General features: G+C 38.2%; 1 protein-coding gene across 7 annotated transcripts in view; it reads left to right on the forward strand.

Moving 5' to 3' along the window:
- The window catches only part of MYLK (myosin light chain kinase), a 218,425-nt gene that overhangs the window by 123,985 nt on the left and 68,146 nt on the right, over window positions 1–26,294 (forward strand). For all 7 annotated transcript variants that reach the window (XM_074828720.1, XM_074828716.1, XM_074828721.1 and 4 more), the window contains 5 exons: window positions 7,442–7,579; window positions 8,264–8,461; window positions 9,667–9,913; window positions 17,987–18,067; window positions 18,423–19,312. In XM_074828720.1, coding sequence (XP_074684821.1) covers window positions 7,442–7,579; window positions 8,264–8,461; window positions 9,667–9,913; window positions 17,987–18,067; window positions 18,423–19,312 — 1,554 coding nt within the window. The remainder of the gene's footprint in view (window positions 1–7,441; window positions 7,580–8,263; window positions 8,462–9,666; window positions 9,914–17,986; window positions 18,068–18,422; window positions 19,313–26,294) is intronic.

The raw sequence follows: 26,294 nt of genomic DNA on the forward strand, positions 1-26,294 counted from the left end.
CATAGAGGTCTCATATTTTTTATGCCAGTATAAATCAAGTTTGGAATTCTTGGAAAACTTGCAGAAAATATTTTGACCATGTCACTTCAGGCCTGAGACATAAAAATATATTACAGAAAGAAAGACCGATGAGTGTCCTAATACCAATTTTATGCCTTATAAAATCTGTTATTTTTTGAGTTGATAGCATTATTAATGTGAGATCTGGTAACAGCTGGATTTTTTTACATTGAAAATATTTGGAGAGGTGAAAGTCTTTTCAAGATCAAGATCTGTGTGTGAACCTGAGTCTTGCTTTGAGAGATTTTAGTGGAATCTTCTGCTTCTCTCTCTGAGCTTGCTCACACAGAGAGCTTTTTAAGTTAAGCGTTCTCCCCAGCTCAGTTGACTTATTAGCCTCTGAGCCAAAATGATATTTAAACACCATAAATGGTAAATGTTGCTGAGGCAGTCCTTTCGCACAGCTCAGACTAGGCATTATTTGGCAGTTAACCACATGATTCTGGCAAACAGATTCTTCGAGTATAATTAAATCTCCTATAAGACTAAACACTGCAAGTTGTTTGCAGTGTTCTGAACGTAAGGCAGCAAACTGTCTATTCTTTACATGTCCTTGATGTATAACCAGTTGTAAGGCTGATCTTGTGCAGCTGAGTTATTGCATTGAAGGTGTGTATGTGCAGTGCTGACCCTACTTTAGCTGGGAACTGGACTAGACAATCTCTAGAGGTCCCTCCCAAACTCAATTATTGTGTGATTCTGTGCAGTGTTGAGCATGCTGAAGTCCTGATATTTCAACAGGAGATGTCAGCATTCTGCAACTCACATTAAAATGTCTTCAGTACATCTGGGTAGGCAAATGAACAAGAAAATTTACTAGAACAGATGACATCTATAAAATGTTAACTATTTTGACTCCAGACCAGGTAAAACCCAAGTTCAGTCTTTGGAAACCTTCAAGTTTGTATCCTGACCTAGATTTTCTTCACTCCTGTTTCAACAACAAATCTGGGAATGGAAATGCCACAGTGTAGTTATTGATTCTTTTTTTCCTTCTCTACAAGTGTGTAGATTTATCTATATCTTTTACCTTAGAAAGTAAATAGTTGGTTGCATACTTGCAGTTAAACTAGTACATGTGTATTGTACAATTGATTTACTGTTCAGTACAGCATGAATTTTCCATTTTTTCTTTTACATATACACCTTCAACACAATAACTCACCCTTGCTTATCAATATAAAGAAGTTTACAGATGTGATCAAGCACCAAGTTCTGATCCAGGTTAGGTTTTAAAAAATTCAAGTGTATTTTGGCTTAGGCCCACAGCTAACATTAAGACTCCTCTTGCGATAATTTCCAGTTTGAAGATATGTGGAGGTTTGAAGATATGTGGAGGTAAGGACTTTTTAAATCCTGGATTGAGAAAAGTCAAATAATAGGAAAGCATTTTTTATCACCTTGAATTTCTATTAATGCAGGTTAGTAGATAAAGAGATATTTGATATGGTCGCTGTAGGTAGATTAACTTACTATTGATTACACAAACACAGGAAAACAAAATAAGAGATTAATAGAAATAGTTGTATATCAGAGGCAATATATCTCTTTCCCATTGCCATCCAAATATGCTGAGAATCTGTACAGAAACTGGAGGACTTTAAATTCTTTTTAATCTCTGTGGATTTAATGCACTAAGCGCCTTTTTTAAAATATAGATTTGGATGCCTATTAGAGTGTCTTTCTAATAAAAAAATGAACCCTTAGGGGTAAGGCAATGCTGTGGGAAAAGCCTGTATTACTTTTGCTTTGTAGAAAACATGTGGGTATATAAGGTACCCTTTAAATGCTTTGCTTACTATTTCTGGTCTCCCAGGCTATGTTTCCCACTGAGCTGTGCATCTTATTACTTGCTGTTTCCCAACATTTGATGGGAAAGGCAAAAACCATAGGGACCCTATAAGTGGGATCCTTGTGGTGGACTTTTAAACTTATCACCCTGTGTAATGCCTTATCAAAAGCCTGTTGAAATGACAGAGAGACCACTGCTCACCAGAGAATGACCCAGCTGAGCTTATGTATTATGCCAGAGCATCGCTCCATGCAAAAATCATTAAACTTCTCTATCTCATAATTTTTTAAGAGCCTTTGAGAATTCAGTGCTCTGTAAGCAGCCTTTGAGAAAATTATAGTATTTTCTGTATTATCTTTCATGATTTGACCTGCGTGAAACCAACAGCTGTGGTTAAAAAATTTTGGCAGCTTTTATAAGCTACTGTAAAACAAGCTAGTTGCACAGTCTGAAAACAAGTTATTGAAATGTACCTGTGTTTTATCAAGCCCACCCTATGTAGTGCTTGAATTGCTTTGACACGATCCACCTGGGGGGAGCTCACAGCAGCAGCAGAAGTTGGTTGCGGAAAGAAAAGTGAGGGAGATAATTAACTGCCTGGGGTAGAATTTTTTTAGTCACTATGACAGTATTGCTATGTGTTAACTCTTAAATTCCTTCTTTCCATTAGTAGAGGGTAACCTGCTCCTACTTGAAAGTAATAAGAAGTAAGAGTGGTGAGGGAGATGTTAAATGGCTATGGGTGATTAGAGCGCATTAACATAATAGGAAGAGATCCTCTTTTTCACAACCAGTTGATTAAGCTTGAGGATGCATAGATATATAACAAAGTCATCCTCTTATGCTGATGTCAGACAAAATTTTCCTTAGGTTCCAGATTTCCTTTCTGGTGCCAGATGTGCCATATTTTTGTTGTCTGTAGTTTTGGCAGCAAAAATACCCTGCGGTGTTACAGAAGAGGTTTTTTCAGCCAGAGCACAGTGACTTGCAGTATCTGAGCTGGGAGCTGTACCTGTGCTTTCTTCTTTCTCTTCCTTCCCCCTGCTTTGGGCTCTGAAGCCAGCTGTCACTGAAGAGCATATGTACTTTGAATCACAGCAGAGTTCATGTGTTGAAAGAGGCTTTGGAGGAATGAGGGAAAGCAAGCCCTAATATTGGCCTTGCGTTGTGTGCAGCTTGGTTATTTGTGTCCTGTTTTTCTTATCTCCTTGCCCTCCATTTTCCTGGTGCAAGTCACAGATTTTGTTCCTGATGTATAAGACTAGCTAGCACCTAGCTGTGGCCAGAGAATGTGAACTTCTATGGATGTTACACTTTCTGAAGCTACCCTTTTGCAAATAGTGCCTGTTTTTTTGCATATAGTTTTCCTTGTACTACTTTCCTGGCAAAATCATTAGCCAAGTGTTTTCAAAAGGAAGTAGAATCACACAGTATCTTTTCACCATAAATGGGAACAGGAGGTATTTGCTTAATCTTGAATGAACCACATCCCTTCTTTTCCCAAGTACCCTCCAAAATCAAACTGATTGCTGTTTTTCCAAACAAGAGCTGTAAAGGCTAAAACTGAAGAAGCCCTTACATATATTAAAATAAGCTGTGAAAATGTACAGCGCTGCTATCTTATGGTAAAATTGTGAAATGTTAAAGCCTTCATCAGAGGAGCACTGAGTCGCCTAATGGTGCTATGTAATAAATAAACAACTAAAAGCATTTACAAGCTTCAGAAGAATTTGAAAATAGTTAACATTCAGTCTTTATAATTTGGCCTCTATGTGATTGTATCAGTGCCTTCTGAGAAAACGCAATGATTTTAGACAAAGACCAAATAAAACTAAATAATGTATCTAAAACTGGCTGTGTTGTCTTGTGTGAAACATCTGTGAGAAACTAAAGTTTGTCAATAGGTCAGTTTAATATTTTTCTAAGTCTAGAAATCTACAATATCAAATTTTAAGTAAAGGAAGAAATGTTACATGACATGACCCCCTATGGTTTCTTAATGAACAAAGTGTTTATGGATTAGAACTTAAGTCTTTCTAGTTGTTGCTGCCAAGTCAAGAAACAGGAGACAATTTTTGTGGTATTCTGCTTAAATTGTTGGTACAATATATACTACTGAACAACAGTAGCGTAAGATTAGAGATCCCCATTAAAAAAAATACTTTAAAAGTAGGGGAGAATGCTTGTGTTTTGAAGAAAGCCTGTTCAAGTTGCTATGGAGTCAGTCTTTTTAGCCATATATTTACTGTATCCTGGATGTCACACATTTGAAAAGGAATACTGGTTGCCTTAGCCATGCTAGCTTCCAATTTTTGAGCTCTTACATACAACAGATTTTGTATCTGTTGGTGAAGAAATACCTTCACTGCCCCCGTGCTCCAAAGAACATCAGCAATAGAAAGGGAGAGGTTTTTAATCCTGCTTTGTAATAGGTATCTCAATAGGTATTGAGAAATCAAGTGATACTTCAGGGACTAAATCAAAGTGTATGTGCATTGATATATGATAGGTTTGCAAGAATAGGAGGAATGTCTTCAGAAAGGTTATGATATGTAAAGTTGCCTTTGTTTCTGTCCCTGGAGTAATCCTGAAGTTTTCAATATTTCAGGCTTAATAATCCATCTTAATGTACATTATTACATTCAATTTGCCCTAATAATTCTTGCATCTCTCTAGTATATTTTCTTGCACTGTTGAAGCTGTACCCTTGTAAGTTTATTACTAGTCATATACCATAGACTTCTGGTTTTTGATACTTAGAGTCATAGTTTTCTGTTTAAGCACAGAACTGGTCTTCATACAAGAGATCAGCATAAACCTATGCACTGCTCAAATTTAGTGTAAATGCTATTTTTAAGATTTGTGCGATGGTGAGGCAGGTTCTGACCCCCTTAATTTCAGTTTGCCAGCTTCACTTACAAATAGCAAGCACTGATCGATAACAATGCCAAGTTGTTCTTCATTCTTTAATCCTGCAGGTCACTCTTTTAGGGGTAGAGGCCTGCACCCCCAGTAAATCTCCTTAATGTCACTCATATCAGTAGGTCTCCTCACCAGCATAGGATACATCTGCCTGAGAACTTCAGAAACTGGCGTCTAACTTCTTTGTAATCTTGTTGGATTCGTAATTTATACATGCAATTACTGTGAATTATTTGCTTGCTTCTTTTTAATGTTTATGCAGCTCTGTGCAAGAAGGTGGTTTTACTCCAGTACATGAAACTTCCATTTCTGCAGCACATATTTTGGATGAGTTAGCATTGCTGAAAAATTCCTTTTGGGAAATGATTCTGCTCTTTTCCTTCTGTAGTTGCTCACCCATTTCTTTTTAATAAGCTGAGGCTGTTATACTGTATTGTCTTCCTTGATTACAGAAATTCATTTATTTAGACTACATGGAATAGGCACTGTCAGTCTAATAAAGCAAAGAGCCAGTTGTGAGGGATGTGGAGCACTGCTTAATGCTGTTTGTACCAGGGCTCTGTTGGAGGCAGCTCGGTCTGTTGTGGGAGAATTGCTGTTAGAGCCACTACTAGCAAATTTGTTTCCTGGTCACTGTTAACTCTCTCGTGAGAGCTGTTTCAGCTCGTTTTTGTTATCTGTCCTTCTCTGAAGCCTTGAACTTCTCTGATCATACCCCAACTCTGTTTCTCTGTTGGCCTAGAACAACAATCTGCTTTTTTTCCTTTCCCTGCCCACCTTTTATTGCATATCTGCCTTCTCGATTTGCAATGTTATGAATTATATCAATAAAAGGGATAACAGAAGCATTATCTTTTAGGTGTCCTTTATTTATTTTTTCTATGCCTCTTTCCTGTCTTATTACTTTCTTGTTTTTTCCTTTTCCTCCTTTCTTCTTCTTTTCCTCCTTTTTCCCATTACATGGAGTTCTGCTTTCCCTACCAGGTCTGTTACAGTTTGAGGGACAAAGGGATTTTCTGCAAGGCATTAGATTAGTGAAGGAGCATGTACTGATATCGCTTAGTGCAGCAGGTGTTTGAAGCTGTTTCACTGAGTAAACAGTACAAAACGGAAGAAGATGGTGAACCACAGCAGTTTATTACTGTAGATGGGTTTGACCCAACTTCATGGCTATTTTCTATACAGCATTAGTCACTTACAAGCAGGTGCTATAGGAAGCCCTGAGACTGATCAATGTGGCCTGATGGTGAATCAGACATTTCAGAGTAGTGAGTCCGTAATACCGAGCTGAGTGGGTCTCAGTCAGGTCCCATATTTCCATTCTCACATGCATCAATGTCTCACTGCTCAGTGCCAAGAAAAGACCTACGACATAAGCCAGTGAGACAAAATTTTGGCTAGAAAAAGCTTTGCTAGAGAAGAGGAAAAACTTCCTCTCTAGGCTGCTTCCAAATTTACATTGAGCTCAAATAACCCTGGGACAAGCTTAACTTTTTGCTTCCAGGGGGTTCAGTGGACTTGCTCAGTGAGGTGCTTTCAGTTTTTCTGATCACCGTCCTTTTATGAATGGTAGGTTTTTTTTCCAGCCTGGCAATTTGTGTTGCTGTAATACTATTTTGGATGATCTTGATATACCTTTGAAAATTTTGAAGGTAGGAATAAACAAAATGAAGCTATTTTCATGTATGGACAGAAAGTAGGGTTGGCATTTTAAAGGCAAGACGTAAGAGATCTGAACTCAAGCTAAATAAAACAAAAAGTGTATCCAAGTGACCGATAAATATTTATGACTTCTTACATTTGGTCATAATCACTACATTGGCTTCAGAAGTGTCTTTGCTCAGGTTTTTAGAGCAGAAGTGTCCTTCCTGGTCTAGTGTATCTTATAGGTCACAGTTAAATGGCCTTGGTTCATAGCCTCTGAATCCAAGACAGAGGAGACCACTGTGGATACAGGAAATGACATATCTATCACAGATAGATTTTATTTTTAAGAGTGATTAATTTAATTCCAGCACTCATCATTTGATTTTACAGCCTCAAAATAAACCCCCAAAACCCGACAAACCCTAATCCAACAGTTTGTTCTGTGATACATATAACTTCAGGTTTGAATCTTTCCCATCACCAATCCGTTGGCCAGGAGAGGAGTATGGTGAACTCAAAACCATTTGATATTGACCATCTAACAATCTGAATGGTTTGTAGTTTCATAAAGAGTGGTGAATCCTATATTCCTGTGAGTTTACATTTTTAACACATCAATCACAAGAATAGTAACTTGTAACATATCTTAAGATTTTTATGTGAATTTAGCAGTGATTGAAGGCATTGAATTGTTGGTTACAAGTTATTGGGGGTTTTCTTGCATCTGAGCATGTGCACTTGGGGAAAATTAGTGTGAATTTCTGTGTGATACTCTATGATATCTGTTAACGATTATTTAAGAGGATCCCTGGAGGAAGGACAGTTCCATTCCCATTTCTTGCTTTCTGCTTGCACTACTCGCAAGGCAAAGCAGCTATATTGGGTGGTTTCGGTGATTTTTGCCTTCTGACAGCTGAAACAAGACCACTGACTCAAAATCAGTTTGAACCTAAGGTCCGTTAAAATTTGTTATGGAACTTCCAGTAAGAGATCCCTTTTGTTCTCTTCTCGACTTCACAGAAAAGAAGAGCAGCAAGAAGGCAGAAAGTGCACAGGCTGCCAAGTTAAACAAGAATTTTGCACCCATCTTCCTTAAAGGCCTGACTGACCTCAAAGTAATGGATGGAAGTCAAGTGATAATGACTGTGGAGGTATCAGGTGCGTAGCTATAGAACAGTATTATTTAAAAATGTTAAGTCCTGCTACAAAGTATGTGATTTTTTCCACTGTCCTTTTCTTTTAGCACGTCTTCACTTTTGGAAATAATATTTCAAGGAACCAATTTTTTAAAAGTAAAGGCTAAGTTTGTCTAATCTGATCTTCATGTTGGATGAACATTGTCCAGTGTTAATGTATTCAGGCCTGTACAAGTGTTTCTTTATTGGAATAATAATAAGAAGAACAAGAAGAAGAAGGTTATTATTGGGTCCTGCTGTCGTACTAAAACTAAGTGTTAGTGGACTTGTAATGGCTTCTGCTGTGAACCAAACAAGATTGAATTCCTGTCAGATAGAGTAACATTAGTGCGGCAGAAAAGAGCAGTGCTGGTATGAACTTTGGTAATAGAAATCCTTGATAACCACTTTCTGGGATCTAGAACTGATTGTCCCCCTCTATTGTATACATGCTTCCCTTATTCATTTGTATTTTAACTGTAGTAAGTTAGACTTAGAACTGTTCCACATTACACAGCATCAACAGAGTTAATGAAATTCCTGAATGTTTTGAAGATGAAATTGCAGAATCAGGTGGCAGAAAACAACCAACCTTGTTCATTTTCTTAATCAATATATGGTGGGTTTTAGTGTGTGTCTTTGATTTTTGTTGTTTCCTATTTTTCAGCAAACCCACCTCCTGAAATTATCTGGCTGCACAATGGGAAAGAAATCCAGGAGACAGAAGATTTCCACTTTGAGAAGAAAGGCAATGAGTACAGTCTGTACATCCAGGAAGTATTTCCTGAAGACACAGGCAAATATACCTGTGAAGCCTGGAATGAATTAGGAGAAACTCAAACTCAGGCTACATTGACAGTACAAGGTATAAAGTTCTTCTCCACCTTAGGAAATGCTAAAAGAAAATAATTGTAATGTGCTGGAGGAGTGTCTATTTAAAGTACATGAGTGTTTATAACGTCTGTTGTGAAGGATGCTAGGAGTTCTCAGTCTCTGCGTCTGAATTAAAAAGGATATTGAGCAGAAGCAACTTTAAAAAAATCTTTTCACTCTGGAACATTATGTTACTATTTAAAAAATGCATTCCTGAGTCCTATTCCTAGGGGCAGTGCAAAACTTCTGCTAAATACAGCTTCATATTATAACTATAAGGCTTACTTAGATATGGACTTAATGTAAACCATTTAATGATGGTTTTTTTTCTAATTAAAGCCCTGAATATTTGGAAAATCTGTCTAGGAGCCAGGTATCCTGGCTTTAATATTAGCATTGTAGTGGTAGCAGGTGAGGAGCACGTGATTTCTGCAATTTGAGAACTAGCTGCGAAAAATTTGGCTTTGAATCTCCACATATGATATAAATCCCACGGTAAACACCAAAGTACCTACAAACTTCCTGTGATTGGGCATTCACTACCTTCATGATAGGGGACTTCACCTAATCTTACTGTATACCAACATTTTCCCATAGTCATTACTGAGAATTATTGGAAATCAATGGGAGACTTTTATTATTTTTAATGTAAAGGATCTTAACCCCAGGATTTCAGAGAGCTGTGCCTCCAGGGGTGGGTCTGTAGTCTGTTGTCACTATCTTCTCTGAATTCAGACCTTTCTCTATTCTCTAAGCTCCCTTGAGATCTAGCCTCAGGGTCAGTTTTCTACATTAATTGCAATTTTATGCAGTTGTTAATGGTGATTTATTACATGAGTTCTCAACTGCACAGCAGTCACAGTACTGTCACTTGCCCTTAAAGCTATTCCTACCCATATTCTCCAAGGACAAATCTTCAAGATTCCTTTTAGGGCAGCTTTAAAGTCCCTTTGTTTTGCTCTAAATAAAGGCCTGGATTGAGCCAGTAAAGTGACAAGTAAATGTTTAATTTTAGTACCAACACAAGTTCATTTCAAAATTAAAACCTGACTTATTTTCAGATTAAAAATTTATACCCTGCATGTTCAAAATAACTTTGCTTGTCTGTGATTTGATTTCCCTGAGATTAGTTAGCTATTAGTTACATTCAAGCTCGGCATTTTCTCCTGATTTGTAAACTGTATTTGTATACTACAGAACCTCAGGATGGTATTCAGCCCTGGTTCATTAGCAAACCAAGATCAGTGACGGCAGCTCCTGGGCAAAATGTCCTTATATCCTGTGCCATTGCTGGAGATCCTTTCCCCACTGTTCACTGGTTTAAAGATGGGCAAGAAATAATGCCAGGAACAGCATGTGAAATCCTGCAAAATGAAGACATCTTCACACTAATCTTGAGGAATGTGCAGTCTCGTCATGCAGGGCAATATGAAATTCAGCTCAGGTATGTTTGCCATGAAAAGAGCTTGTTCCCTCAGAACGATTAGTTATATTTACCCTCAAGTTGAAATTCCCACCTGAAAAAGACAAGAGTTCCCTCCTAATCGCACAAAACAGTAGGGTACTAAAGGAACAAAATATTTCTGAGGGATGAAAAGAACTAGTAAAACTCAAAGAGGAAAGAGGAAATACAAGAGTCAATAAGAAGGACAAAGCCTTATAGAGTTTCCTTTTGGGATCCTGAAAAACAAAGCTTTGTGGCAGCAGTATGGGCAACAATTTGGGTTTCTAGCAAGGGAAACCACAGTCAGTGTCTTGATTTTGGAGCTATTGGTTATCATGTTTGTCATCTCTCTGGATATTTGTAAGGATGGCTGCTTTCCATGGGAACAACCTGGCCAGGAAGGGTCATTCCACAAGATTATGACCAATACCTTTAAGGGGAGAAAGTGTTTCCTGGCCATGTTTGAAATGCCTGAATTTTATATGGAAGTTTTAGTCTCCTTTTTCTGATGTATCTTTGAAATGAGGCACCCTGATGCTTTGAACTTCTTGTCATTCCTACAAGGAATTTGGAAGAGCTGTTTTGAATTTATATTGTTTTCTGGTAAAATAACTGTCCTTTCAATGAAGAATTAGATTTTCTGGTTCTTTACCTTGTAGAAAGTGCCACAGCATTTTCCACCTCCAAGGGCGAAGATTAGGTGTAATTGCATATCCCCTATGTGGTTATAGAAAATTTAGTGCACAACTTTAAGACAATATTATCATTCTCTGCTATTTACTGTGCATAGATGTATTGCCTTACTTGGCTAATATTTGTGACATTCTTTATTAAAATTTATTTAACCATCATGGTCATGAGAATCCATTACACTGGAAGAAAATTATCTGCTCTGCTCCGCATAATAGCTTTTTAGTCCAAACAGACTAGTCCAGTAGGCACTTTAGACAGATACGACCCAATATTACAAAGTGTTAGCATTGCAGTTCTGCACTGCTTGCACTTGCCTGGTTTATGGTGGTTTTTGTCTTTTTTCATGCTATAAACAAGTTAATTTTGTTTCATATACTTCAGTCTAGTACAAAATTTTAAAACTGAATTGTCCTGTACCTGCTTGTGAATAAATTACTCTTGTCTTCTGAACTCAAGGAGGAGGGCATTTCTTAATAAATTTAATCTATTTAGTCTCTGAACAATGAGTTTAATTTTTTATAGTTATAGTTTATTTTCCAACCAGTGTTGCCCAAATGATGGACATATCACTTTGTAGATGCCTAGCTCTAAGGTATCCTTCCATAGACTCTCACATGCAGCCACAAACTAGCCTCAGTATATTTTAATATTTAAAGTCAGATGAGGTGCTCACTTTTCACCAGTAAAGGGTGATTTGGAAAATTATAGCTGTTGTATATCAAGATTTCCTATAATGAAGTTTTTCTACATTTAATTTCAAGTCTTTTTACTAACATTTATGTCAGTAGAGCCATATGTGCCATGACCTTTTTGCAAATAAGCTCTTCAGTAGATTTAGACCCTTTTTACTCTGAAGTAAACTGTGAACTGACTCATTTCAGAACAATTGGCTTGTTCACAATCAGCTCAGGTCATCTAGGGCATTCATAATGTTGATTTGTGCAGGTCATTTCTACATACATCCTTGTATCTAAGAAAAGTCTCTTTGGGGATCAGTGGCATTTCTAACACTCAGTACATCTGGCAGGATTAGAAACACCAGTTCAATTTCATTAAGGTCACTAACCTCTACATGAGAGAGCAGGCCCAACTCTGAGATTTGCTGCTTTCTGCTGGTACATTTCCACACTTTGGTTTGTGTGCCCTGGACGTGGGCATCTTCTCTTACGATATGCTGGTGGATTCTCTTGAACTGAAAGAGAATGAGATATTTAAGCAACTTCAGGGGTGGTAGAAGGAAAGAGAACAGGAAGAACAAAGGATAGCCAAGAGGGCTTTCTGGAAGACTTTGTTGTAGCTGACTTGAGTAAGTTGACCTTAGTGATCAGGTGTAGTTGGTGATCACCCAGGCCAAATTCGTCACTTAAGACATTTGTCAAAGTGGAAGACTGACAGTATCATGACTCTAGAACATAACAGAATGTACACTTAAAAAATAAATTATTTCAGAAAATTAGCAGAGAAGAACAATTTTTTGGGGGGTGAGAAGTAAAGTTGTAGCTAGAAAACAACACAACAGATTACACGCTCATTTCAGTTATTCCCTAATCCTTTTACTGGAGAAATAGCTGGGGATCCCACAAAGATCAGTACATTCATGATGGCCTTTTCTAATCCATAATGAGTAAAGCTAAGCTGCAATTAGAGCAAGGGGAATGCAGATACCTCTTTTTACCCTGCTGTCATTTGTAAAATTTCAGTTACTGTTCGGGGAACAGAAAGCCATATACTTTTAGACAATTGCTTATATACTATGAATAACAGAGAAGTAACTGCTTCAGGAATATCCAAGGAGCCGAATGTCAGCTGTATGACTTCAAGTTTGCAGTAGAGTTAAAATAATGTTCAGCAGCAAATAGTCTTGTGTAAATAGCTTTTGAACTGCCTGCATTTGTCTTGAATACTTGATTGAGAGTTGTTTATATATTCAGAAACAGTCTTAACAGTACCTGAGAGGGGGATAGCTGCATTTAGTGTCTTTCTTTCAAAAACTCCTACAAGGTCCATTAAAAATATGGAATAATCGAGAAACCACAAGTCAATTCACTGAAGAGTTTATAGAGAAGTTGACAGTGGGCTGTTTTTTAAACATAATCATTTTCTTTTCAAATAAAATGTGCAGCTTCTTTTCGTGTGTTAATTTTAGAAGCATGTTGCATAGCTGCTTTTAGGGAGTCATTGCTTCTCCAACTCCCTTAATTTAGTCTGGGCATGGTTTCCTACCAGTGTTAATTATTTTCCAATTTTCTTCTCCATTATTCTTAAGCTCTAAATTCTGTCCTAATACCTCCACAGTTCTCTCTTTGTGTTGTCTGCTCACAAATTAAAACTCTGGTCTTAAAAATTTAGATTTAACAAAAGATCTATTTGCCCCTTCCTAGTTCTTTCTCCTTTCATCAGATTGAGTTGACAAGGGTGTGTAGCCCAGTGTGATCCTCATGTGATCCATTGATGTTTGCTGGTTGGCTTTCTGTCTTTCCTTCCCTCAGCATTATTTAGAATATGTGTTTGCTTTGCCTTTTACTATATAGCAGATGACTAAGTCTAACTTTTAAGAAGGTAGTCGTTGTGGCCTTTCCTGGTCCTTGTTTTAAACCTACACAGACCTCTGATTCCTTTACACTTGCATTCTTCATTTTAATTGTCCTAATAATGTTCCATTGAGCCTGTTACTTCCCAGGCCTGAAGGAATGGTGTTGCATAAATATAAAAAGAACAACAGATTTGCCCACTACTGCGGTTCATCTATTGAAATTTGAACATTTTACAGCCTGTAAAATGGCAGCCCGTGCAGTGGAGGGATAAGAAATCAATCAGAGTCCCTGTGAAACCAACATGATTGAAATGGGAATTAACAATCCTTTTTTGACTCAGAAAACTACAGATACGTTTTTCTCCTCCTGTCCTTTGCATCCTTCCAGTGATGCAAGCATTGGTATCCTTTTATCCCTGTATGACTTTCTCATGTTCTTTCAGTCAGTGTGTACACTGTAAATGAAGAGGTAAGCAAAGAAATGGGGAGTACTGGACAGGCTGTGCTTTTTAGGCAAAGCCTTTATAACAGCACAGTCAACATGAGAGATCTCAGAAATCCTCCTGCAGTTCCTTAAACAAATCATCTGATTTGTTAAGCTTTGTCTTCTCAGATGTGTTTCTCTTCTCCCCCACCCACTCCATCTTTCATAAAAGTTTGGTTTGTGTTGATTAATCTTATTTAGAGATTTTGATAATCTGATTAAAATCAGAGGTAAACATTCATCTTATAAATCAGTGGTACTTTGAATACTCTGAAATTCAGGTTATATAAAAAGCAGTTGTAAGATTACATCCCATTACCAAACAGTAAATATAGCTCTGTCTTTCTGTAAAATACAGTTTGCAAACCTTGTTTTCTGCTATCAACACATTGTCTATTTTTAGGAAGGAAAACCATGACCCCTTCCCATTCCATTCTCCCACTCAATGCTGTAAAATGCAAATAAAACGCTTGGTCTTTCAGTTACTAAAAGGTTTTGGCCAAACCCTCAAGTGCATCCTCTTTGAAGCCAGTAGAGCTGCTTTACTTTATGTCAGCTGAAGTTGTGATCCAGTAGATTAGTTGCTTTCTTTGGGGTCAAAGCTTCATGGAGTCTGGACTTTCTCTCCATTTAACTAACTCACAAAAGAGTTGCAAAACCTCATTCTGAGGCTTTGCAGTTACCTGCACTGAAGCACCAGCTATACCTAGGGATCAACTTCTTTGCCCCTTTCAGTTCATTCTTAAAAAAATGTAATTTACTCTGCAATACTTGTTTCACACTTGATAAGCCAGTAGGAATTTTTGGTGTGTCCCCACACTATAATTAACAGTGCTTTTTTTTCTCTTCCTCCAGAGAGTGCTTCGTAGGGACACACAGACAATAAGTCTCATCTAAGGTTCAGTGAAAATATTTGAGTAGATTCTGCCAAGAAACTAGTATTTCAAGATATTTTGAACATAAAAGCCATTCCAGGGAAAACTGATCCCACAATAGGACAGAGAGCTATTTTTAAAATTGCTTCAGGCTTTGCAGCTGGGTTTTTATTTATTTTTGTTGGGGTTTTTTATTATTATTCCTTGACATTTTAAAAATAAGTCCTGCACATGGGCATCCTACAGAACAATCCTGCAAAAGTCAACACTTCCAGACACTTCTTTACTGCATAGCTACTAAGCATAGGTTTTATTCGTGTCTATTGTTATTCCACAATAACAGAGCCACTAAGATCTGTCTTTGTCTAGGGTTTTGTTGATAAAATGCCAACATGGAGAACATCAGTGTTGCAGAAGTAATAGTTTTATTGCCAGGATTCAAAACAGCAGAGACGTGAAAGACTTGAAGTAGTGCTTGTGTACTGCAAAGATCTATTTTTATTAACTGCCCCTATGTATCTTGCCTTGCTTAGATTCTGAAAGTGCATAAATGTAAAAATATTTACAAAGTTTATTCTTGATTGAATTTGGCATCTAAACCATCCAGTCCTCCTTAATTTTTCTTGGCTTGTTTCTCTTTTTCCATTTTGTGATGTCCAAGGTGGGTCAGTGTTATTAACTTCACCTTTTTAGACTCTGCAGCTGAATTCAGAAGACAAAATTATGTTCTCCCTGCTCCTAAAATCAGTAGCAAAAGTCACTTTGATTTCACTGGGAGCAGGGCTTGCCCTGAGAAGGCTGCACTTTTGAACACGGATATGATGAATCAGATAGAGACTCGAGGTTGGTGTCCAGTGGTCTAGTTTTCAGCCATTCACTTGAGTCAGTAATCATAATTAAGATCAAAAAGCTACTTTGTGAATAATTTTTCCATCTAGGTACATCTATGCCCCACTGTTGCCATCGTTTGTAAGTGCTTCCCAAGGTTTTAAAAATAGAAAGAAAAAAATGCTCTCCTGCTTTCTTACCCCCTCCTTTATTTTCCAAACCCTGTGAAAAATAGCTTAGTTTGGAGAGGTTTACTTTGCCTTCCTTATTTGCTTCTTTGCATATGTGAAGAATTTGCAGAGGAAAAAATGCATTGCAAAAATGGGTCCTGCAGAAATGCTATTTTTCTTCACAATGGTCAGGACCACATTCAGTATCACTAGATCCCTCTCCTGGGAGGGTGCTGTCTCTGTTACTTTAACCTCTCCCACTGGTAACACAATTCTTGTGGGCAAATATTTTTGCCATACAGTCATGACAGAAGCTGAGCAGTGGTGCCTCCCTATTTGATGTATGCTGTAAATTGTCTATACTTCAGCTTGCATGGTTTCTCCTACTTTGTCAGCTTTGGATTGGTTTTAAGTCCTAAAGGAAGAGTAATTGAGCTCTAGGAGACTTACAGGAAACCAACAGGCTGCTAGCAGCCCTGTAGCACTGGTGAATGAGAAAGTACTTGAGCAGTTTCAGAGTGTGTCTACTTTTCTTAAAAGTTTCTGAGAAGCATGAAAAAAAATAATGAGTTTCAACAGTGGCAAAAGGGGCCAGTTTGAAGTGCACTGTTTGAAGACAACAGGTTTTCAGCAATATTGGTACCCTGGCACCATTTGATGCCAATCAGTATGTTGGGAAGAGATGACATACAATTCTTTCTATTTATCTTTCCATTTGTCTTTCCTTCTTTCTATTTCTCTTGCTTCCAAATGGAGGTCCCACACAAGAGGAAGTAAGAATGGCAGGTCTCCAGGACTGAGTTAAATATTCTCTGCATTGACTTGGATCCTCTCCTGCCATTTGGACAGTTTCTTTTTGGTACTCAGATGTTCTCTAGTCTTTTTGTATTGAAGAAAATTAGGGTTGTGGCTTTCAGTGCTGTCCTTATGGATTGCCTTCAATAACAGTTTCTCATGTACATATTCTGAGTTGTTGGATATAAAATGTTGAAAATATTTCTATGGCTTCTTGTTAATGGTCTTAAGGTCAAATAAGATGTATTCCTACCAGCAGGGCCTTTTACTTCAGTCAACCCCACCAATTTCTTCTTGGTGTTAAAGGCTTGATTTTCATATTAGGCTGATCCACTGTTTGATTTTCGAAAGCAACAGAAAGCAAGGGAGATCCCTCCAAAAAGGTGATGGCACGAATGGCTATTATAAACACATAACTTAGTGCTGCACCTGTGTTAATGATCTTGCCTACTGTGTGACTTCATTGCAAGTTGCAAATGGGTGGAATTATAGTTTATTCACCCAAACAGAACCATATCTAGGAAAGTATTTTCATGCACTACTGAAAAATCGGGCCAGACAATACATGTATGGCAAACTAACAGAAAGGCACTGCTGAGTCTGTGTTTTAAACTTCAGGGCAAAGTGGAATTGAAGGTGCTCTTATCTAGCAAGTCTCCTGAAAGGAGAACGCAGCTGGGAAAACCCGCCTCTCCTTCCTTCCTCCCCCCAACGCGCATGTGTTTTGTTCATGTCCAGGAAATGTTTTCAGGAGCAAAAATTATTTTTGTTTGAAAAAGAAAAATCATCCAGGAGTTTGTAGTCCATTTGCAAGCTTATACTTCAAATGGGAAGGACGAAAGTTTTCACTAATAAAAGGTATCTCTAGTCCTTAATCAATTCCAGTCTGGTTTTTTAATAGCAGTTCAGGGAAGCAGTGGCAACAGTTACACAACTGCTGCCCTGGGGGAGTTAAATTTTGCTTTTGGCATCTCCTGTGTTAAGTGGAGAAGAGCTGTTTGGGGCTAAAAGAATGATATATATCTGTGGGAGGGAGGGAGCAGTGTGGGTGGGGGGAGCACTTTAAATGAATTCTTTAATGGGAGCCCTTTCCAGAAGGCATCCATGGTATTCCTCTGCAAAAGGAAGAATAAGTACTCAGCACCATATATGGTGACACTTTTATGTTTTTTAATATAAACATGTACAGGCTGGAGCAATCCATGTAGATGGATTTTGCTGATTGGTTGGGCTGGGGGGGAAGGAAGGAAATGAGACCCTGCTTTTAATATCTTAACATTAGAAAACTTAAGAGCTTGGGTTTGAATAAATAAACAGTAGACAGAGTTGGAAAGATTTTCAACTTTGCAAAATAGACCCTTCCTCTGCCTAGATTTTCCAGCTTTTGTATTTGTTTCCCTTTAGCTTGTTTGTTTGCAGCTGTTTCATTCTGTAAATTGCTTTGATTTTATTCAGGGAGTATGTTGTTCCCAGTGTAGACAGCAACAGATCAGTAAAAGCTATTTGAGATAGCTTGGCTCCAAATATAAGGGGACCAAATCCACTCAGTCAACCACCACAATGCTGGGCATAGGAAAGGAGGATGCCACACTGGGTTTGAGCTGCTTTAGTGCAACACACAATCACTTAGCTCAGGCAAGTTACAGTTTTGGAGGGAGAAACCTCTGCCTTTCTGATTTCACTTAAATATTTCAGGAACCAAGTTGGAGAATGCAGCTGCCAGGTGTCTCTGATGCTGCGGGAGAGTTCAGCTTCCAGAGCAGAAATGCTCAGAGAGTGAGTATTTTTCCCAGGGACTTGCATGGGTGGGTTCTATTTTTTGCTCCGTTAATTCCCTGCCCTTACAGACCCAGGCTGGCTGCTGTTCAACCTAATCCCCAAATGTGACCCAACAAATTGTTTTCATCATACAGGCTAAGCACATTGTACCAAGCCAGAGTAGAGAAGATCTTTTTTGTTTGTGCCCTTATATGGCTCCTGAAGTCATCATTGATGCAATAAACTAATGGAGTGTGCTCCTCTAATCAACCTCCCCTTCTATAAACACATTTTGTTCCTGCTCTGAGATTGTTCCCTGACATTTTTAAACCAGCCCCTTTCTTGGCTCTCTCTTTTCTTTTTCGGATCATAGTGGGAGGGAATCAGCCAGCTCTGGAGAGCGAAGAGATGGTGGAGATCATGGTAAACTAACATTTGGTAGAACAAGTGGCTTCAAAAAGAACAGCAGTGAAACCAGAGCAGCTGAGGAAGAGCAGGAAGACGTCCGAGGTGTGCTGAAGAGGCGAGTGGAAACTCGGGAACACACAGAGGAGAGCCTGAGGCAGCAGGAAGCTGAGCAACTTGATTTCCGTGACATTTTAGGCAAGAAAGTCAGCACCAAAAGTTTTTCTGAGGAGGAACTGAAAGAAATCCCAGCCGAGCAAATGGACTTCCGAGCAAACCTGCAGCGGCAGGTCAAACCCAAGACCTTGTCAGAGGAGGAAAGGAAAGTTCATGCTCCTCAGCAGGTGGACTTCCGCTCTGTGCTGGCCAAGAAAGGCACCCCAAAAACCCCAGTGCCAGAGAAGGTGCCACCTCCTAAACCAGCCATTACAGATTTCAGATCTGTGCTGGGCTCAAAGAAAAAGCCACCTGCAGAGAATGGCAGTGCTAACACCCCAGCACCAAATGCCCGCACCAATTCTGAAGCCCAGAATGTGACCCCCAATTCTCAAGCCCCTGTTGCCAAACCAGCAGTGAAAAAAGAAGAAAAGAATGACAGAAACTGTGAGCATGGGTGCGCAGTGGTAGATGGTGGAATAATTGGGAAAAAGGCTGAAAACAAAGTAACAGCAAGCAAACCACCAGCAAGCAAAGGAACAGCACCCTCCTTTACAGAGAAGCTTCAGGATGCTCAAGTAGTAGATGGTGAAAAATTGGTCTTACAATGTCGGATTTCCTCTGATCCCCCTGCAGCTGTCACCTGGACTCTAGACAGCAAAACCATCAAATCATCAAAGTCCATTGTCATCTCCCAAGAAGGTAAATTAATTGAATTACAAGCCACCTGGATAGCACACTGTTATATGGCTCTTGATTAATAATATTTAGTTCATTAAAGGTAACGCAATACTTTATTTAAGTCCTGTGCCAGTAACTGTTTCCAGATGCAACTTTCTTGTTATTTCAGTGGAGTACACAAGGAACAGTATTGTTTGACATTTCTTGCAGATTCTCCTTTAACAGCCTGCAGATGTAACTTTTATAAAGTTGAACTTCTTGCATTTTTAAATGCTGTTTACATTGCTAACGCTGTTTAAGGAGCTGGTACATGACGTTTATTTAGGCTGAAATTTAAGGATTTAGAACATTGAAAACAGAATAATATTATTGCTGGTTTACAAATTCTAATTTAATTCTTCTGTATGTTTAATATTTCAGGCTTTTTATTGCAATAAGAAACACAGAAGCAAAGAGGGGTTGTGTTGTAAATTACTACAGCTTCATGTTACATAGTTAAGATCAGAGTTGAGAATTGACTTCCAGTGTATTTAATGCACCACCACAGATGCTTCTGTTGCCTTTACAGACACTGAAATATTTGAACCCCACTGGCCTGACAACTTTTAACTAGTTTCCAAACAGTGCAGAGTTTGGTAAAAGTCCTCAGAGAGAATGCTTCTTGTTGTTGTCAAATTGAGTGATTTCTTTATATTCCCCATGCTGGATAATCAAACCTTACTAGACTAGTTTTGTATGCAAGTTAATATTGTATCTAGACTAAATATATTTTCCTTGGGACAAAAATAGGGAGGATAACTGATAATACAAAAAAGTTTCTTTACTGCATATTTGTTTCATAAAACACTGAGAAAATTATATGGAGAATGATGCCATCCTGCGCATTGTAGTAAAAAAGTTCATGTTCACAATAAGAATTATAGCTTGACACTGGGGTCTGCACTCAACTGTGAATCTTTCTTCATTTAATCCAGACTATTTTCAATGTTATTAAATGAGAACCAAATAAATATGCACAATGGTTCACCACAACCAGTGAATCCTTGTGCACTGTTCCAAGCACTGAAACATGAGGATTCTTTTAAAGTGGATGCCGTCAGAAACAACATTGCCTTCACACAGGGTGGGGAAAAAAGAAGGTACCTGAATTAAGGGAATACCAAAGTAAGTAGATGGAGAGAGGGAAATGGTAGCAGGTGTGTTGTCTGGCATGTGTCTGAAGTAGCATAAAAATTTTATTTATGAGTACGTGATGATTTTCACCAGAGGGGACTGTATAGAATAGGGTTAACTGTCATATACATGAGAAAACGTTGACTGGTGGAAATGCCATCCTTGTAAAAAGGCCTGACAGGATCAGGAAGGTGGGAGGCTGCAATTTAATCAGTGTTACACTGGAAGCAAGATTTCAAAGGTTTTCTTGGAGTTGCTCAGAGTGAAAAGAAATTATGCATCTCAAAGTTTCATGTCTCCTATCATAGTACATCCAACAGACAGCATCACTGCATCAAAGCTTCTGAGCTATGGTAGAGCCTCCTAAAGTTTTGAAGCTTTAGTGTTGTGGTGCTGCAAAAAGCTGTTTTCTTGATTGAAATAATCTGAGTAATTGACTGTTACAATCCCCCAACTCATAGTCAGTTTATAAAATGGTACTGTGGAGCTGAAAATCCAGGGTAGTTGTGTTTACAGTGAAGTGATCTTCGTGTACAGAAATGCTCTACCACCTGCCTGAGCAGGGCATGCAATTTATCCCATAAAGTTTGTCTGGGCTAGATGACACTCTTAGTCATAACACCACAGAGCTGGCATTTTGTCAGCACGTCACACTTTAGCAGTGCTTCCACTGAGGTAAGGAACGAAGGTCACCACTGGATAAGGACTCCACTGTTTCAGGACAACTTCTTGCAGGGGGTGAAGAAACTGTCCTTATGTTTGAGTTGTACCTGCATTACTACACTACTATCATGCTTAAGTAGTCAGTATTATCAGCACTTCAAAGTTATGCTTTCTTTTGCACATATTTACAAAGGATCTTAGAAAGAAATATTACACAGGGAAGTAAATGCTACAGTTTTCTCCTTTAATGGAAAGAAATGGAAGGAGGATTAGAACTATTTTTTTTAAACCTTATTACATACCCTCTGGTACACTGAGGGGATGCATTGCATGATGGTCAATTTAGGTTTTTTCCTGACAGTACCTGCTAGCTTTGGCACTTGGAGAACAATGTGTTGCTGCTCTCCCACTGTGAGATGCTTTCATGCCAACTGTTAAGCAATTAACTAGGTATGCATGATACTTACTTTAAGTTCCATTTTTCTTAGAGATTGATCTTTCTGTTTTTCCCTAACTAGGAACACATACATAGTTGAAGGAACCAAGGGAGGAGAAGGAATAGTTAAAGCTACAGGTTAGAACTGAGAAATAAAAAATTCAGGATTAATATCAGGAAATACTGTTCAACAGAGAAACTGTATGGATTAGTCTCACAGGAAACATTTGGAGCATCTTGAAACATAGAGAGCAGCAATAAAACTGGATGCAGTACTCAGCAGCCCAGTGCCAAAATCTTTTGCCCCAAATGCTGAAAAGGCAGCTTCGTGACACCCGCAGGTGTCATGTCCTTCAAGCAGCAGTGCCTTTGGCCAACCTTGGAGCAGCATTTAATGGGCTCTGGAGATGATCCCCTAGAGTTATCCTCAGCTGAAAGAAGGTTGAGTCTGTGGGGTAGAGGGGTTCAGAGCAAACAGACCTAGCTCACATTAATGGGCTTATATCTTGCAAAGCTATTTTTTATTTCTTTGGTATGACCTTGCCCCTCTTGTGTTCAGCAACAAAATCCACTATGGAAGTAGATAAACTGGGTCTAGTCTTAGCTATTTCACCAAATGGTTTTATGCTGTTGTGATGTTTGGTGGTGACCAGTGGTTTTCACATACAGAAAATTTTCCAGAGACATCTCACAGAAGAATAACTTACTTGTTCTTAATGAGTTGGATACTGGAAAATCCTCTCTCTAGAGTGAGACATGTCTATTTGCTTCTTATAATACTACAAACCCATCTTAGTATCGGCCACTGGCCCACAACCTGTTCAATGTAAGTAACACATGAACCTGCAGAATGCCATGTGTTTGTCTTTTGGAAATTAAATTAACCCCCTCTGTCATTGCCAGAAAGCAAAAAGAGAGAGCAATTTACTGACCTCCTGGTGCCAAATATATTGTGAAGATAAATACATAAAATCTGGTTTCAGGAACACACCCACCTGATAAAACAAGTGGCATATTTGGCCAGGAAGGACAGACTTAAAAGTATGCTTGTGTGTAGCAAGTTCACAGGACAGGCAAATTAACTAGTCCCTTTATGTAGTCACTCATTGAAAGTAGCTTTCCTTGACATATCTGTCATAGCTGATAGTAAGGCCCTTTACCTGTTAGAAACAACTCTATTCACACATCTCCTCTGAGTTTGAAGAGGCTAACACTACATTGCCTGTCCAAAGCACTTTAGTCATTAGTGTGCAAGAGAAGGGGGGTTGTTAGCCCCACTTCTGTACCATTGGAGAAGCCCTAATTCAAACACCAGGATCAGAATAATCACTGATTGGTAATGTCTTTGGCAAAGGAAAAATTAAATCCTGCTCCAAAAAAGACCTTCATCTTCAGGCATAATTATGCAGTATTTGTGCTGTATTCTAGTACTTAATCTAGGGCTTGCAATGTATTCTATTATTCCAGGGTTAAGTTTACATTAGAATTAGAAGTCAGAATCTGGGCAGCATTATACTGAATGTCACAATCACAACATATCTAAGATCAATCTCATTCCTTCCGTTTTACATTTCAACTATTAGTGCTGTTTTGTTTCCCTTTGAAATCAGGAACATCAGTACTTGTTTCTCCATTTCTTTTAATAATTCCCCAAATAACATTCTGTCAATTGACTGGCATGAGTGATTTGTTGCTTAAAGTATCATTCTTATGACAAAGTGAGCTCTTACACCATTTTTCTTTTACAAACATGTCTGACCTTGTAGGAGTTTATTAATGGTTTAATTTTATATTTTTCTTCTTTTAAATACTTGTCAGAGTGCAGCTATCTACATTCCTGGGATAGGTATTAATGTGTTTCTTGCCTGTGAAATCTCAAAAAAAAATTATAATTGTAACAAGCAAACAAAAGAGGGTATTCATAAATTAGAGCGTTATGCTTTTATGCAGGCAGGTTAGATGATGCATGGTTAAGATGCAGTTGATTTTAACATGAGAGAGTTCTTCTTTGTTTGAAGTTACAGGGGGATTTTTGTTTGGAAAAAAGTTTTCAAGAAGGCTCTCACAGATGTCACAGTGGAGTTAGACATATAAGGGCTGAGTGGCACAAGCTTCCTCACACAGTGAACTCTTTAGGGCAGGAACCATTTTGTTTTACATTTGTATAGTACTTGGCGCAGCAGTGCGCAGTGCTAGTGTCCTGCTATGTGACTCACTCTTGGGTAGAAAATCCAGATAGAAAATTTTTGCATGGTTACAAAGGTTGTTCTTTGTTCTAGAAGACAGCAGTGAAAGGGGTTTGGAAACTGGTGTCCTTACTAGGCTGGAGAATTCAGGTGCACAGTGGATATAAATCAAAACTGGCAAACTTGCCCGTTTTTTATTTCAGCTTGCTCTGCTTTTTTTGGCTAGAATTAGTACCATGTGACTGTATAGACTGAAGAGGAACTACTTAATAAAGGCTCACGTAGCAGTGATGGTGTAGCTTAGAAAATGCCCAGAGTTTGTATTGCTTTGTGTAAGACAGCACTTTTTTTCTTCATAAGTGTCTTGGCAGCATAAAGAGTTGGTAATCTTGTTAGCAATAATGCCTTAACAACTTTCTTGTGACTTAACATAACTTCTAAATCTTCCTATCAGTTGTGCAAGCCTGTATCTGTCAGTCTAACTAGGATCTGCCATGACTTTTCTGATTTCTTTTTAATTAACTTTGAGCAAGTTTTCTGTGTAATTAACACAGCTCTATGTACTGCTGAAAGTAGATGGATTCTGCAGCTTAAAAAGCTTCTTGAGAAAGTTTAAGGCTAGGGAGATTGTCTGAGCATCAGTTCTGACACAACTCCATGTTTGTCACATGCCACAGAATTTCCCTCTGTACTGCCATTTTTGTCCGAATCTTCCTTCTTCCAGAAACGCATGTAGTGTAGGTTTAAATATAGCAAAAGATAGATGTTTGCTATAATCTATAATCACTGGTAATATATTGCAATGTCAAATTATTTGTGTTTTGGTTTTAAATCAAGAAACAATGCAATATCTTACTTCTAATTTGAATTTATCTGGTTTCTTCTTCCATACACTTGTTTCCTTTTTCTGCTAAGCTAAAAAATCCATTTGTACTCAATCAAATGCCTTTGACTGTAATCAAGATACTGCGCTCTCTCTTTTTTTCAAAACTTGACAAGTCAAGCTCTTATTAACTTACTCTCCATAATGCGTTTTATCCAGCCCTTGGAGACTTGGGGTTGGTTTGGTTTGTTTTTCTTTTTAATACCTCTTCTTCAGTTGCTGTTTGTTGGTTTATTATCCGATTTAGAAAACAGGAAGCAGAACTGTATGTTGGTATCAGCATCAGTGAGATGGAGGTCACCTTCCTATTGCTGTGCTTACTGGAGATCATTGGTCCTCTTTCTACCTCACAACAGTGGAGCTCATGTTTGTTATTTCTATATTAAACCTTTAAACCTTCTGAAAATAGAGCATCCCTTGCTGTCCATGGATGCTTCTCATTTCACTGTCTTCAGCTCCATTTTCTTTGAGTGAATAGGACTCAGCTTAACAATTAAATGAGATTGTTTATGAGGTCTGCCCTGTTTTCTCTCTCTGTCTTTTCCCTTTCCAACATTCTATCATCTGTAAATTTATCAACATTAATTTATGAATACTTCTACATCACAGATTAAGATATTGAATAACTTTGTCCTAGTCTGATCACAGAGGAAATCCACCAGAAACATACCAAGTGATGATTTCCTATTGTCAGCTTCTCCATGAGATCTTTATTTTGTCAGCTCTGACTCTTCCTAAGTTAATGTCATAGCATTAATTACAAGCAGAATAATGTGAGATAACAAATATTTCAGTAAAGACTAAGAAAATTATCTTTACACAGATATATTTGCCAGTTAAATGTGTAATCTCATGAATAATGAAAGTATGTTTCTTACATTTTTTCCTTAAAAATCTATCAATTAGCAATAATTAAATTTGATATTTTTTCTTCTCTGAAACTCACGTGAATTTTTTCACTACTTTGCCTGTTGTCATTGTAACTGTAGTCAGTATTTTCCAGGTCAACCCACTTGCCATTTTTAAACATGACTGTGACACTAGCATATATTTGCACTTCCGCAGACAATTTCTGATTTATTAGAAAATGAATGCCATGGGCCAACGAGTTCCTTAACAAATTTGTTATGGCTCCTAGGCACAATTTCTCATGGCCCAGTATTATATTGCCAAAATTCTCCATAGTACTTCTTTATCCCATGGGATAAAAATGAGAAAGACATAAACTTCAGTCTGCATCACAGATAGGAGTCAGGAGGTTGGCCAGCTAGATGCCAGTGGGGAAATTAGACTCAGGAGCTGTTTTTTGTTGGTTTGTGTATTTGTTTTATATCTGAAGTTGACTTTCTGTGGAGTTTCATGGAAAGAATGCAGAAGCCTAGAGATATTTTAAACTGACTTGCACTATTTTTGAGTAAGTCAGAAAATCCTTTAATAGCTCAAAATGCAAGGGAAAGGCTTTTGTGTATCTAAACCAGAGCCTCCAGTAAACTGTCAGCTTCTGTGGCTGTTAAGGTCTTTTCCAGAGCTGCACCAGTTGCAATGTCTAAGTGGAAGATCCCAGTATTCATGTTTACTCCAATTGTGCACTTTGTGACAATGTTTTAAAGACTGTCCATGGGCTGGTTGTAAAAAACAGATGGGGGGACAAAATGGATAGCA

The sequence above is a fragment of the Strix aluco genome, chromosome 6 (assembly GCF_031877795.1).
Source record: "Strix aluco isolate bStrAlu1 chromosome 6, bStrAlu1.hap1, whole genome shotgun sequence".
Taxonomy (NCBI): Eukaryota; Metazoa; Chordata; class Aves; order Strigiformes; family Strigidae; genus Strix; species Strix aluco.